The sequence below is a fragment of the Lissotriton helveticus genome, chromosome 4_1 (genome assembly GCF_964261635.1).
Source record: "Lissotriton helveticus chromosome 4_1, aLisHel1.1, whole genome shotgun sequence".
Taxonomy (NCBI): Eukaryota; Metazoa; Chordata; class Amphibia; order Caudata; family Salamandridae; genus Lissotriton; species Lissotriton helveticus.
The window spans coordinates 1,145,089,919-1,145,104,602 of record NC_136063.1 but is presented as its reverse complement, the minus strand read 5'-3'; the positions used below and the strand labels follow the sequence as shown (position 1 = coordinate 1,145,104,602).

At 44.0% G+C, this 14,684-nt stretch overlaps 1 protein-coding gene across 1 annotated transcript in view; it reads right to left on the bottom strand.

Moving 5' to 3' along the window:
* Nucleotides 1-14,684, bottom strand: part of LOC144828121 (molybdenum cofactor sulfurase-like) — a 650,078-nt gene that overhangs the window by 150,069 nt on the left and 485,325 nt on the right. The window contains exons 10-11 of the mRNA XM_078686242.1: nt 7,325-7,406; nt 3,926-4,050 (exon numbers count right to left, since the gene is read on the bottom strand). Of these exons, the coding sequence (XP_078542368.1) occupies nt 3,926-4,050; nt 7,325-7,406 (207 nt within the window). The remainder of the gene's footprint in view (nt 1-3,925; nt 4,051-7,324; nt 7,407-14,684) is intronic.

The following is a 14,684-nucleotide window of genomic DNA, read 5'->3' as shown; positions in this document are numbered from 1 at the left end:
GATGCCAAGATCCGGATGGCACCGAGGTGGTGTCTAGCAAGTTGTGGCACTGGTGTGGCCATCCTACAATGGTAAAAGTTGGCGTGGGGCGCCCTGTTGGCCTGTGAGATGGTGTCAGTAGCGGACCGATGTGCGAATGGGGCCAAAGGCAGCGCAACAATATTTTCTGACTAGAAGACACCACAAGGCGCTGAGATGCCAAGATCCGGATGGCACCGAGGTGATGTCTAGCAAGTTGCTGTACTGGTGTGGCCATCCTACAATGCTGAAACTCGGCGTGGGGCGCCCCATTAGCCTGTGAGATGGCGTCAGTAGCGGACCGATGTGCGAATGGGGCCAAAGGCAGCGCAACAATATTTTCTGAAGAGAAGACACCACAAGGCGCTGAGATTCGGTTACCACCGAGGTGATGTCTAGCAAGTTGCCGCACTGGTGTGGCCATCCTACAATACTGCTCCGAATAACGGCGTGGGGTGCCCGAAGGGGGGGGGGGAGGCGGCGTGAACGGGCCTTCCTAGGTGGAGGCTCGTCTGCTGTAGTGGGGCGCCCCTTTACCGTTTCAGTTGCCATTCAGCTGAGTTTCGGCTGCTCTTGATGCTACAGCGACAGGCGGCTGCAACAGGACTCTCAAAATGGCGGCCTGTTCTTTGGATTTGGGCCTGGTCCACTAAAATGGCCCTGGGACACCTTAGAACTCGGACGCTCGATTTTTTTTTCCTTTCCTGTACATGCAAAAAAAGGTAAATGCCCGGTACGTTACACGCTTCATCTGCCACGATGTACTCTCCAGAGGAACCGAAAAAAAATATAGTTATGGTAACTATACCATGCATCGTCATATGGAGAGGTGGCACCAATTAATTATAGTGCTGCATAAAAGAGAGATTTGGAGGAGAACCCCCGACCTGCCAGTACATTCATCAAAGAAGTGGCACTGACAGCATCAGAGGCAAGGGAAACGTTCCCAAATATTTAGAAGAACTTTGGAAAGATTAAAATGACATGTTTAGATTGTGGCAAATTAATTTCATGTGGACAGATGAGTGTTACTCTAATAAATACAGCATATGAACATCATCATAGTCGATGGTTGGTAGAGACATTTTGACTATATCCTGGACCTGCCCGTCCTCGCCCAAAATGGCGCCGGAATAAATGGGACTCGTAACTCCTTGTTGTGTACTGGTTGCAGAACCTTGAAATCACGAGATACGTATGCAGTTTTGAAGCACATGGCGGGCGGGGACGAGAATTGATTGAATATTTCGACATCCCTATTGATATTAAGTTCTGATGTGTTATTGATTACTGTACTATTGAAAGTTCGAATTAACGTCACCCATGGTACTTGCCCGCAAATGTATATCTAGATAATTTTATTGTAACTGGCCCTGTCATATTTTAATTATAAAATGTACGTCCACCAATTCCGCAACTGTTAGACATCTTAGTTCTTGCAACCTAATGGCCCGCCCGTTACGTTCCTCTACAGTGTAAATGTCTACTCATCATATACGATTACAGTTTGCTCCGTGGCCGGCCCACGTGGTTATAGGCTCGTATTTGTATAATGAAATTTTCACAATAAAGGTTTTTAAAAGAAAACATGGTAGTAGTATATACATTGGTTAAGTTTTTAATAATAGTCACTGTTTTAGAATCATTAAAAGGCAAGTGAAATAAAGCAGACCAATTACATGAAGGGTAAAAGGTATAATACGCAGGAACGCAGTAAAGATAAATGGTCAAGGGCTGTTGTGTTTTCTACTCCTGCAATATAAAGTGATCGATACGAATCTCATATTCAGGCGTATCGGCGACTAAGACAGCAGGTCGACCCTCTTTTGCTCAACGGCTCCGTCATGGGACGAAGAAACGCTCTTTTTCTCGAAAAAAGAATATATTTTACTTGCAGGACAGTTGTAAATTTTCCGGGAAAGTACATTAGCCTGGAACATTATAACATATATTTAAGAAAAAATAATGTTCGGAAGTAATAAAAAGCGTAATCTTTAGGTCATATGACTAAGCCTTTCATCATTAGAATAAGAAAAGTAAAATGAACCTATGAAAAGTTTTATTAACAAGTCACATGACTTGTTATGCTTACGTTACGCGCTGCGCGTCGCACCCCGGATGACTTCCGGATGCGCTAACGCGGCGCGTCATATGACGCATTACGCGACAACGCAGGTCCAGAATATAGTCAAAATGTCTCCACCAACCAGCGGTCGGAACACAACCCCTTTCAGCAGGCTAAATAGTTCTGTTAAATGACAACAGAAGGGACAGGCAACAAGAACCATCAGTCAAAGAGGGGAGGGCTAGTTCTTCTCTACCGGGTTACATTGGGGCGCTACCGGAACTGATCGAATTGGTAGTCTACAGTGTTTCTGGATGTTTCAGACTGAAGCTGGGGTTAGCATGAGAGCACCACCATTTCGTAGCTCCGTCGTGGCCATTCCGCAACCAATCATGGCAGCCGCTCTTTATCGTTATTTTGGGCGGGGTGGGTGGCGGAGCCGAGCTGTTTTGCAGCCATCATTGTGTGGAGTTCAGTTCATCTCACTAGTTTCGTATTTGTCATGAGGGGTTGTTCCTAATGTTTCTATTTTAGCGAGGTCAAAAAGAGATCCCATTAGTGGCCTACTGATTTTGCTCGATTCCTTTTGTTTTTTTTACACGATTTTTTGTTATCTGCAAAGACTAAACAGAGTATTGCGACTCTGTGTAGAGCACCTTACATTTTCAAACATATACTAACACATACTTACCTTGTTATACAATCATTGATACAAGTACACATTGATCTGCACAGAGTCACACACCTCCCAGCCAGCCACACACACACTCAGTCTCCCATACAAATACTTGGACAATCAATCAGTAACCCATATAGTTAATCATATAGCTACTGATCAACACATGCAGCAGTTTACAGAACAACAGACATAATGATGCACAAATTAAGACACTTTAGTCACTAACCCATGCACTCAGTGAGACACATTTAATCACTCACTCATACATTCAGTCATGCACCTACTAAATCCTTTGTCAAGACACTTATACTTCCACTCATTCTTCAATATGTAAGACACATTTTAACTTTACAGAAACATACAGTCACTGGATGTTGTCATCAGTGATGTCATCAGTGATGTCATTTGAGATGTCATCAGTGATGTCATCAGTGATGTCACTGACCATGTCATGAATGATGTAATATGTGACATCATCAGCAGTGGATTGCGGGTGCGCGATATATAGTTAGTGCAACTAACTATATATGGAATTTCAATGGTTTTGTGTGAGTAAAATAAGGTTTTTTAAATGCTAATTCCTAACGATATATGGTCTATAACCTATGGTTTTTTCAGTGAATTTTCAAGGTTTTGTAAATGCTAATTCCTAACTATATATGGTCTATAACCTATGGTTTTTTCAGTGAATATATATATATATATATATATATTTATTAAATTTAATGTTTGTAACAATTTACAATTTATTAAAATATGTATTTATTAGTTATAGGTTAATATATATATATTATATATATAAAAATATATATGTTCTCACAATTTTCTTTTATTATATGTATTATTTGCATTATTTTACACTATTTTTCAAACATTTTTAAGAAACAATATTTTTAACAACGATATTTCTAACAACGATTTTTTGGGGGGATATTTTTGTATTTACCATTATGAAGATAGGACTTCGACATTTTCGACAACGATATTTTGCGTTGATATTTTTGTAGCTCAACATTTTTGCTGTTGAAATTCTGTCAGTGATCCCATACCAACAAACATTCCATGCTATTAATACATTCAGTACTTTTGAAATAAGTAAGTGACCATTCACCGGGAATTCAATTTTCTTTATCCTTTTTAAAAAATACACCATTGTTAAGTACCTTTTTTCTCCTTGTTTATGGCATTTCTTTGGCAGTTTGATGTCTGCCTGATTAACCTACATGGACGGTCAAGGAACAGAGACATCCATTCTGCAATTCTATCCCCACAATCATGGGTTTGCGTCCTGTGGAAAAGAGAAGCAATTTAAGACAATGTAGCAACACGATTAGCATGAGGAAGAGGTGGTCATGAAAATACAGCTGAATCTTCTGTTGATTAGTACTGGCTAACAGAACTTAAAAAAATATTTGACTTAGACCACTAATCTACTAAAATATATGGTGTCATGAAAGCCTTAAACTCCGTCATCAACAAAAACAAAATAGAAAATGTATTCTGATTATATTTCACAATCAAACATCCAGACTACCAGCAGGGATGAGCCAAACCTTATCTTCGAAATTGCCAACACCTATCATAGGATTTCAATGGCAAATAAATTGGTTTAAACTTCAGTTATCATTTGATATATTCAGCTGCAGAAGACAATGGTCTGCTTCAGGAGCTGTCATTGAGATTTAATCAAGGTCACATTATAATTCCTAAATGTCACATGTTTCATTTATTATAAACGCAAACAGAACATGCTCTCTGTTTGTAATAAGCCCAATTTAGGCATTTGTGTTTTTGTATAACAGTGCACGTATCACAATGGAAAGGTCAGAGTACTTTGATATAAAGTCAAGGAGCAAAACGAGTCAGTAGTTGTTGGTGAAGGCTTGATTTTTCAGTCTCTTTCCGAAATATCATGTGGACAGAGAAAGAGAAACAGGTATCTAAGAGATTCTTCCACTTGTGGGAACCTGCCGCTGTTCCTCCATTAGGGTAAAGGGGCATCGCCCCACTAATTAAAATGCTCCAAAGTAAAAAAAATAAATGGTAATAAAGTTAATTTATTATCATTTTTTTTTCTATACTTCTATGCTGAGCGCAGGGATGGGTCATTGCTGCTGAGTGGCTGCCACAGGAAGGAGTGGTGGGGACTTTAGCTTGAAGTGCGCATGTCACTTTGGCTAGCTGTCTTGCGCCGTCCAGCCTGACATGTGACTTTAAACACAGCTGCGTGAAGTGCACTCACAGGCCTCCTTTTCCTGAGGGAACATAGAGCCAGCATGCTCCAGCCAATCCTGGAGCTTCTCTCATGGTGCTTATCAGCAGCATGAGAGCAGCATCAGGAGTGGTTAAAAGTGCTGGCTCTGAAACCACGTGCTCCCCGATGGACTCACCGAGCAGAGAAGTGGACAGGAGGAGAGGAGGCGAGCCAGTGAGTAAGTATATATTTAATTTTTAATGTACTTACTCACTGACAGACACTGTCACAAGCAGAATAGGCGGGATCTGCTAGTGATCAACTCACGCTTCGGCTGGAAGTGTGATCAGCACCAAGCCTGAGCTTTGTTTGAATCGGATGCCACCCGGCCATCATGGCATGGCGGCGCCCACTCCGTCCTAAACATTTTGGACCAAGCAACCTTGTCAATTCACTTCGAACGCTTCTAACAGCAGTTCCCAAACCACCTGGAATCCATTTTCGCTTCCGGAATTTTACCATCCCCAAGCTCACGCTGCCAATCCAGGTCAGTGATATTGCGCAGCATATTACTTCAGGCTTGCAAATCTCCTTGTTCTGATGGTGATCCAAGTATCTAGTCATTGATCGAAACGTTGTCAACATTTTTAACAGCTTGCATGTTAAACTGATATTTTAAAACCAGTGCAACAGTTCTTGACTCAAAAAGCTTGCCCTGATTATTTGTATTGGCTAAAAGCTTTTCTCTGCTTTGCCTGAAAAAATTGTGTTTATATGTGAGTCTTTTGCTTGTTCTTGAAGAATACAGGACTGTGTTCCACTTGATCACTTTGGGGCCGATTCCGATTCAAGATAAAAAGCGTCCGTCCGAATCGTATCCGGTGCCCTCTCCGTAGGAATCGTACACATCTGTCCGAATCGCGTAGTACGATCCGTATCTCTTCAATCCGTCCGAATCATCGCAAACTGTACGGATTGCAAGGTTAAAACCGTATGACACGGACCCTCACAGTGAACCGTATGATTCGTAAACATGCCGTACGACCCGACGAGTACGATCCGGACTGGGGTATGAGGACACGATTCGTACGGTCCGTGTCAGGTAAGGGCGATTCATATGGACAACCACACAATCACATACACACCGAACAGTGCGTACACCCCATGATCGCAGGGGTACGGTGCGTACCCCTGTGATCATAGGGTGTACACACTGTACCCCATGATCGCAGGGTGTACTCACCGTACACCCTGCGTTCATGTGGTACGGTGCGTACACCCCATGATCGCGGGGTACGGTACGTACACCCCATGATCGCAGGGGTACGCACCTTACCCCTGCAGACATGGGGTGTACGCTCCGTACCCAGGGGGGGCGTTCCGTACCTGTTTTGAGGCGTACTCTGCTTCCTTGGACGTTTTAGACTCCCGTAAAAAAAGCGTTGTACGGTGCGTACCCGACACGAATCGGGAAAACCTGCTTCGAACCGTACGGATGTCGCGTACAGCGGGTTCCGAGGCAGAATCGTGCAGAGAATAGAGTCGTACAGTCTTTGTAGGATTCGTACGGAGTCCTGCTCCTGGTACGAATCGTACTTCATCGTACGTATGGGGGAGGTTGAAGGGTACGATTCGTACGGGAAAAGCGCTCCATACAGCTATTCAGAGCGCATTTTCCCGAATTGGAATCAACCCCTTTGTGTTGATCACTAATAATTACCTTGATTCAATAAAATAAGTGTCCGGCTAGACATCCTAAATATAATATAGTAGTGATTCTGGTCTATATTTATCGTCAATTGAATTGTAATGTTTGAAGGACCAATTGTTTTTTAAACCTTAATTACAGAGAAAGCAGCAGAATCATAAACTATTATAGTTGTCTTGCTTTTTTATTATCTTTATTTATTTCTATGCATTCTAATATAGAGCATTTCTTTAAGCACGTGGACATTTTGTGATTTGCCCAGAATAACAAGAAGTTGAGTTGATGACAAAACTCAAACCCGATTTCCTATTTCTGTGAGCCACATCTTCTTGGCTCAATACCCCTAGTGGAGGTAAGATAATGGTAATAGAACTACTTGGAAGACTTTTCCAATACCCCTCAAATGTCTATGGGCCATATGCATGAACATATTTTCCAATAGACACAGAATGGGCAAAACCCTTTGATGCATTCAGCCCTATGTTTATTGACCTATCACTCAATTTCTACAATTATGAAACCTCAAAATGATCATGCAATTCAGCGGCTTGAAGAGAATAATTGTTGTTTAACTAGCTATGGGTAGTGAATGCTTTATCGAACACAAATATAATTAAGACACATGACAACATTAATATCTCTTCTAATTAATTAACTCACTTGTCTTCGCAAACTCTGCTTGAAGAAGAGTTATTCTGTTTCCCTCTTGCCTCAGGTAAAGGTATTTCAATAGGGTCCATTCCTACAAGGAAAATTAAACAGCGTAAAGTTAATTAGACAAAAACTGCAAAAATCCATATTTGATTTTAAATCATATTTATTAGGCGTATTTAAATCATGGAGTAACGTGGTCATAATCGTATGCATGAGTTTAACTTTTACCTTAAAACTCTTCAAAACAGTGCAAATAAAGAGGTTACCGTGGACATCTGTTTCATATAGACAGGGATACCAACTTTCACCCTTGGTATATTCCTGGCTGCCCAATGGAGAAAAGGATTATGTTTACTTTATGTAATGTCCATTCATCGCTCTTCTCCTACCCCTTAGGAGAAAGGAAGAGGCCACAGTGGGGCTGATGGGTGGATTAGAAGTTAAGTCTGTGATGTCATCAAGGGTATAGTGGGAGGTGATATCACTTCTGTTATCCCTGGCATTTAATTGAATGCGAACTGTCACCAGAGAGGGCACAATTACAAGTTTCTCATTATGGAGATGCCGACATTAAGCTAGGGGAAGCCCTCAATTACACGGGTTGAGCTTGAGCAGTCTTTTCCGGTACATGCTTTAGACATGACAGCCAATCTTTCACAAGGCCGTCATCCAACCATTGCATAATGCGACACCCCTGGCAGAGAAGCCCAGGAAATGAAAACACGCAATGGCCTCACGTGCTTGGAGAGAACTCATTGAATGGCAGAGTTTTTTTTTCAAGAAACAGGCTTCCACTTGTGCAAGAAACCTGGCATCCGCTGAGCAATGTCCAGCACTTGTAGTAGACAACTGCACCGACAGCTCTGCTGAAGGTACCGAGCTCCCTGCCTGCCAGCAGGAATCTCTAACTTTGGCCAAAGCCTCTGCTAACTCACCAGGCCAGCAGGCCCCCTACCAGATCTGAAGTACTTATGTTACTTCATTAGGCACTGTAGAGTTAAGAAATGAGACAGGTCGTTCCCTAAGATGCCCTCACAGGCATGAAAAGGTTGAAAGGGAACAGATACCTATGTGCATGAGGTTCTGCCTACGAGCTAACAGACACCCGCCATGCTGCAAACGGGAACCATAGTCTCACTAAAAATCAACTTGGGTGATCTTCTTGCTACAGGCTGAAATAAATGACTAGTATTACTGATGATTACCTTATAGTGGTACATTTAAATCTTTCATTAACTAAACAGAAAGTAGGAAAAGATTTCTGTAGCTATATTGCACATTGTGACATGTGATCCTATTGTGTTATTGTCAAAACTAAATCAAGCGTTGCCTCACACAAAGTGGGTACTTGTGCGTGTTAACAATATATATTTGTAATCCATTTTGCAGGAGCTCAGAGACACAGTGAGCACTTGCACACCCATAAAGAGAAACGGTGAATAAGGCTAATCATAATATTAATATTTATAAAACAATTACAATAATAATAATCGTCTTCATCATAATTATAATATTGAAAATGTTTTATTAGTGTGCTTCGCACCCTTCTGTTGTTTCTAAGTGCTCCACCTAACATGTGTTATTGCTATCTCATGTATTGCTACATAGCTGGAAGACTGGTTAATTCCTGATTCTTAGACCCATACGGGTGGTGACGCCCACAACTGCACCCAATTCCCATCGATAGGTGCAATATGACTTGAAGAGTCAATGTAGGCACACTAAGAGTGCTAGATGTGGGCCTCTGTTGGAAAGGTTACCAGAGACTCTCACAGACCTCACAAGATAGTGTCATTTGCACATGTACATACCTTGAGCACTCCCCAAATTACTGATAATGTCTTCCTTGCCCTCATCCCAAGTGAGTTAAAATCACTCAACTCGAACACCCTACTCTGACTTATGAACAGAAAGACTGAAGGTGAAGGGCGAGCTCTGACAACAGTGATCCAGCAAGGGTAGGCTGAAAATCAGTCCCCTCAAAAAACAGATATACACTCATGCATGCACTACACACACTCCTAGAGTCCTAAACAATAGCATCATAATATATGGCCTTATTTACAACAAGGGGGAACTTAACATTCTCCAAATTTTCAAGGAAACGCTTCTCTTTGCAAATGTCCTCCACATTAAATCCCTATCTGTAGATTAGAAGAATTTCACTTCCCTGCAAAGTCTAAATAGGGCTTTCAGAGTAAGTAGTAGGCCCTGATGACAATGAAAAGAGCAGTGTATAATTTCAGAGATAACTGACTTTCTTTATTTGGCATGTAAAGTGTCCTAAAGGTTCTAATTTCCCTCCATACTCAAATTAAGACCCATTGAGTATGTAAGAAGCCAGTGAGGAAATTGAATATTTAGTTTTCGGGCTGCCTTAATTTGGTATGTAAAGTACTCTTAGGGAATCACTAAACAAAGAGTTAGAGGACCTGTCCTTCCTTTGAAATCCCACAGGGCCCAATGGGCTTTTTCCAGTGGACCTTTTAAAGTAAACAAATGTCACAACCATGTAGCCTATTACATCTATTTCTTAATCTATGCCTGTATCCATTTTTTTATGGCTGGTATTTTTTGAGTCATAGTTGCTTTTCAGAAATACAACACTAAATAATTTTTCTTATTTACAACTTTTGTTTTCAAGAGCATCAATCTACTGATTTGATTTGTTGTGTTCCACTTATGACTCCTTGTCAGTTCTAAATGGGAGACTTGTGATCACAACACTGATAGCTACTTGAACCTTGGCAACTTGAAAAAATAGCACTGATCTAGCTACAGATATTAGGGCTTGCATCCAAGGGCCTCCATATGGCCCTTCCATTACTGCTGAATACAGACAAAGATAAATACTGAAAAAATCTATAGGTCTAGCTCTTTCATTGCCAGAAGTGCTTGTTCATTGGTTGGCAAGCTTGTGTGTCCTTGTGTGGATGTGTGAGTGGGAGACTGTGTCAAAGAGTCAATGGTTGTAATGTTGTATGTATTTATTTATATGGAATCTTAGTTAAAAAATGGGGTTTCTGGTTAGCAGAAGTAAGCACCCTGTCCAAGTAGGAACCACAATCCTAGTCAGGGTAAGTCAGATAGACTTTGTAAATTAACTTGTGTTCACCCTCTGGTAGCTTGGCACTAAGCAGGCAGGCTTAACATAAAATGCAATGTGTAAAGTATTTGTGCAACATTTCAAACAGTATCACAGTAAAAACATGACAAAAACACTCCACACTGGTTTGGAAAAATAGATTATGATCCGATAAATAAAGCAAAACCAAAATGACAAGAATCCAATCAGTAAAAGTTGAGATATGAATTTTTAAAGATGAATTGTAAAAATAACACTTAGAAGCAATAAGCTCTTATGAGGGTTACCTGGTTGTGCTGAACTGATCAAAGTCAAGCATTCAGGTTGACCTTGATAGAGTGCGGGACATATACAGGAGCCACCCAAGGCCCACTGAACAAAGTACCTTAATGCTGGTTGCAACAGTGAGATGTGGGGTGCAGCCAAGCGATGTAGTCGATGTGATGTGACAATTGTCTCCATATAACGATGGTGATGCACCGGTTTCGAGGACAAAGTGATGAAGCTGAAATGTGTTGGTTTTGAAGCCGGTGCACCGAGTTTCTCCACATATCTGAGGGGATGCATCGATTTGGTGGTTCCAAGGCATCAGTTCTTTTAGGCGATGTTCTGGTTCTGAGTGGGATGCACTGGACCTGTTCCCCCAACAGTGGCTATGAGTCCATTTTGCTTCACACAGCAAAGGATGCGCCTGTTCCACTGCATCAAGCACCTCAATGCACTTTCAATAGACATGGAACAGGAGCATGAGGTGAGACATTGATATCCCTGATTCTCAAAACAGGAGGCAAGCCAGCATGCCCTTGGAGATCACTCTGGGTTCAAGTAAGAGTGCAGTTCTCCCTCAGCAGGAACAGAGGGTAGCAGGCAGCAGGGCAGCACATCAGAAGAACAGCTCTTCCAGAGCAGCAGTCCAGCAGAGTGTCAGTCCTTTTAGCAGCACAGAAGTCATTCTTCCTAGCAGAGTTTCTTTACAGGTCTGAAAGTGTCTTATTTGGTAGGATCAGAGACCCAGAATGTATATCCAGCTGTGCCTTTGAAGTGGAGGTAACTTCCAAGAGGGTTTGAAGTACACAGAGGTCCTCCCTTTCAATCCCTGACACCACAATCGCTACAGGGGGATAATCAATCCTATGTGTAGGGACAGGAGACTACCCTTTCAGGTGTATGTGTCAGCTCCTCCCTCCCCTCCTGCCTAGGATAAACAATCAGGATGCAGATGGCACTCAGTTATACCTAACATTCCTTTATGCGGCTGTCTAGAGGGAATGCAAAATGTTCAGCTGTCACCCATCCCAAACGTGTATTGGAGACAGGCTGCAGACACACAAAGCTTTAAGAACTGAGAAATTCCATCTTTCTAAAAGTGGCATTCCTAAAAGAGTTATGTTAAATTCAACTTTGCCATAAAAGACGATTTATTATTACCATTCCAATGATGTCAAACATGACGGACCTACTCCTTCTCGATCAGGAATTACAATTTAAATGTGTAATATGGAATTCCCAATGTTTAACCAAAGAGAGGGGTAGGCCTAACAGTAGTAAAAAATCAACATAGATGTTTTTCACTACAAGGACATTCAAAACTTCAACACACATGTCCTACCTTTTAGTTACTCATAAGTTGAATAGAACCACAGCACTCCACGGTAATTAGAGATAATCAATGGTACTACTAGTAGTATATTGTATGGGTGTCAAGATGTTCGCCTCCTGACGGTGAGGCGCTGAGCATGAATAAATGGCCAAGGAAATCTTACACTGTGTAAGAAGAATCTCGATACCTCCTTGCGCGCCAAAGCGCTTTGGAAATTTGTTGTAAAAAAAGATAGACTCCAATGTCTTTATGATTCAAAAAGGTTTAATTTTAACCAATCTTCATTGAGGTGGTTTGAAAAAATACTGAACTTCAACACAGTTCTTTGCTTTGTTTCAATTCACAAATGCTGTATATATACATTTTCACATTCATTGATGCATCCCCTATGTATTTCGAGCTTTGCTCTTCGTCAGGGGGAATGTCTGAAAGAAAATAAAAGATACAGGCGATATAGCGCTAGATGGGGGCAAAAAGTTACAAAAGACAAGTATTTTTCAATAAAGTTAGAGTTAGTAAGAAAACATACTGATCCCAGTGGAAGAAGGGGAAAACGTACTTGTGAACAGCAATCTCACTGGTGCTGTGTGTGTACTGAAAAGTGCTCTAGAACTCTGAAAGTGACAAAATGGAGAAGAGTCAGGCGATGCCTGAGGTAAAAAACGTCCAAATCATCAAGGGAGCGTGAAAAACGGGTGCTAGTGCAGGGTGAATAGTATAATAAACAATGTTAGTGCTGGGGAGAACCACATGAGGTTACGGAGGGTGCCACTCTTAGGAAGTATGAAAGGTAAACAAACAAACATCAAAAATACTCGTACCACAATATGGGCTTATCGCATGCAATAGCATAACAAACAAGGTTATGCTAGGGAGAACCACGTGAAGGTACGCAACGTACCGCTCTTAAAAAGTATGGATCGGGGCGTGTCCAAGATGGCGATCTAGTCGGACGTGGGTCTCTGCGGCTCCCAGTCCTGAACCCTGCTAAAAGCCCTTAAATGCGTCGCCTTATCTCTCCAAATCCTCGAATGACCCTGAAGCTGAGGTCCGACTGCAGCTGCAATCCTCAGAGCGCCGCCAAAGCACTTACTACACAAACGCGCCTCTCCGGGGCCGAGAAGTCTCCTCGGCGCTTCCCTGTAATGGCGGCCGCCGACCGCCCTGAGAGCCTCTGGCTCCCGCCCCGGCGGACTGGACGGCCGATACTTGGCCCAGGCAAGAAGCCCCCTGCTTGGCACTGCAGTTTGCCTTCGCGACCCAGCCGGAGGTGTGGAGAGGTCCGGCCGGGGGACGCGAAACTCGAGACCCCGGCTTTGGGGCCTAGGGGCGGAGACTCCGGCGGCGCTGGAGGCGTGGGGGCGGCCCCCGCTGACAACCACAAACACCCGGTGCCCAGCAGATGGCCGCAAACACATGGAGCCCCCTACGGAGACCTAAGGCACTGAGGCCACAGCTTGGGAGGGACATCACGACCCGGCTGAAGGCGCGGAGGGGCCTGGCCGGAGGACACGAAAATTGAGGCCCCAGCTTTGGGGCCTAACGGTGAAGACTCCAGTGAAACCGCAAGCACCCGGCGCCCCCCACAGAGATCTGAGGGACAGCGGCCACAGCATTGGAGTGGCGAGACCCGCAATTATCAGAGGCGGCAACGAGAGAGGCCGGAGGACGGAGGCGGCAGCAGTGGGTGATAGAGCAGCATCAAAGGCGGAGGTGAGGAGAGTGGAGGAGGGAGCTGTGGGAGAGGCTCGGGAAGCACAATCAAGCTCCCGGAGGGCGGACAAGCTGGGCCTAAAGGCTGTGCTCTGCTGAGGGCCGGAGACACAACACAACGATCCCCGGCGTGGTCACCGCGCAGTTGGGCCCCATATACTGTGTGTGGGGGGGACGTGTGGTCGCTGGGCGGCCATCTGAGAGTCGGGACAGTTGTTAGAAGGAAAAGACCTGCCTCGCCACTGCACCTCACCTGGTGACTGAGGATCCCCCCCCTACTCATTTGCATAACACGGCAGTGGAACACAAGTGTGCCCTCTGGGGACCAGACTGCTGCTTGGATGTCCCCTGGTGCCCCCGGGCCCTAAATAACGCCATTGCATCTGGGAGCCCGCCGGCTCTGAAGCATCCAGATCGGGACGGGAGAGTGGGAAGCTATCGCCCGCTGACATTCTAGTGAACAGAGCAAAGCGCCGACTCACCTGCAGACTACTTTTCCCCCGGAGCTCGCTGGGCCATCGTGCTTTCCCCCAACCCCCCCCTCCCGGGGCCGCAAGCCGGGTCGGTCCCATCGGCTGTGCGGGGCATGGCGGGCCTAAGGGGGAAGAAAGGGACCCAGACACTCCCGGAGATGTTGGCCAAATCTCAGCCTAGGTCCAGCAAGGACCCACCCTCCCCGAAGACCGCAGGGACAACGCCGGACTTGTCCAGCGATCAAGTGCCCATTCCAGATCCTTCCTGGAATCACTGTTTAATTCCCTCAGGGAGTACTTTATGTCCTTGAACAAGGACGTGGCGGGGGAAGTCCGGGAACTCCGGCGAGATGTGGAAGGTCTCGGAGAAAGAGTGGTCGCTATTGAAGAGGCTGACCAAACCAGAAGTGATGAGATCGAACAGCTCCAGCAAGAGATCTTGCGACTCACTGATTAACAGGTAGACCTTCAGGCCCATGCAGAGGACCTCGAAAA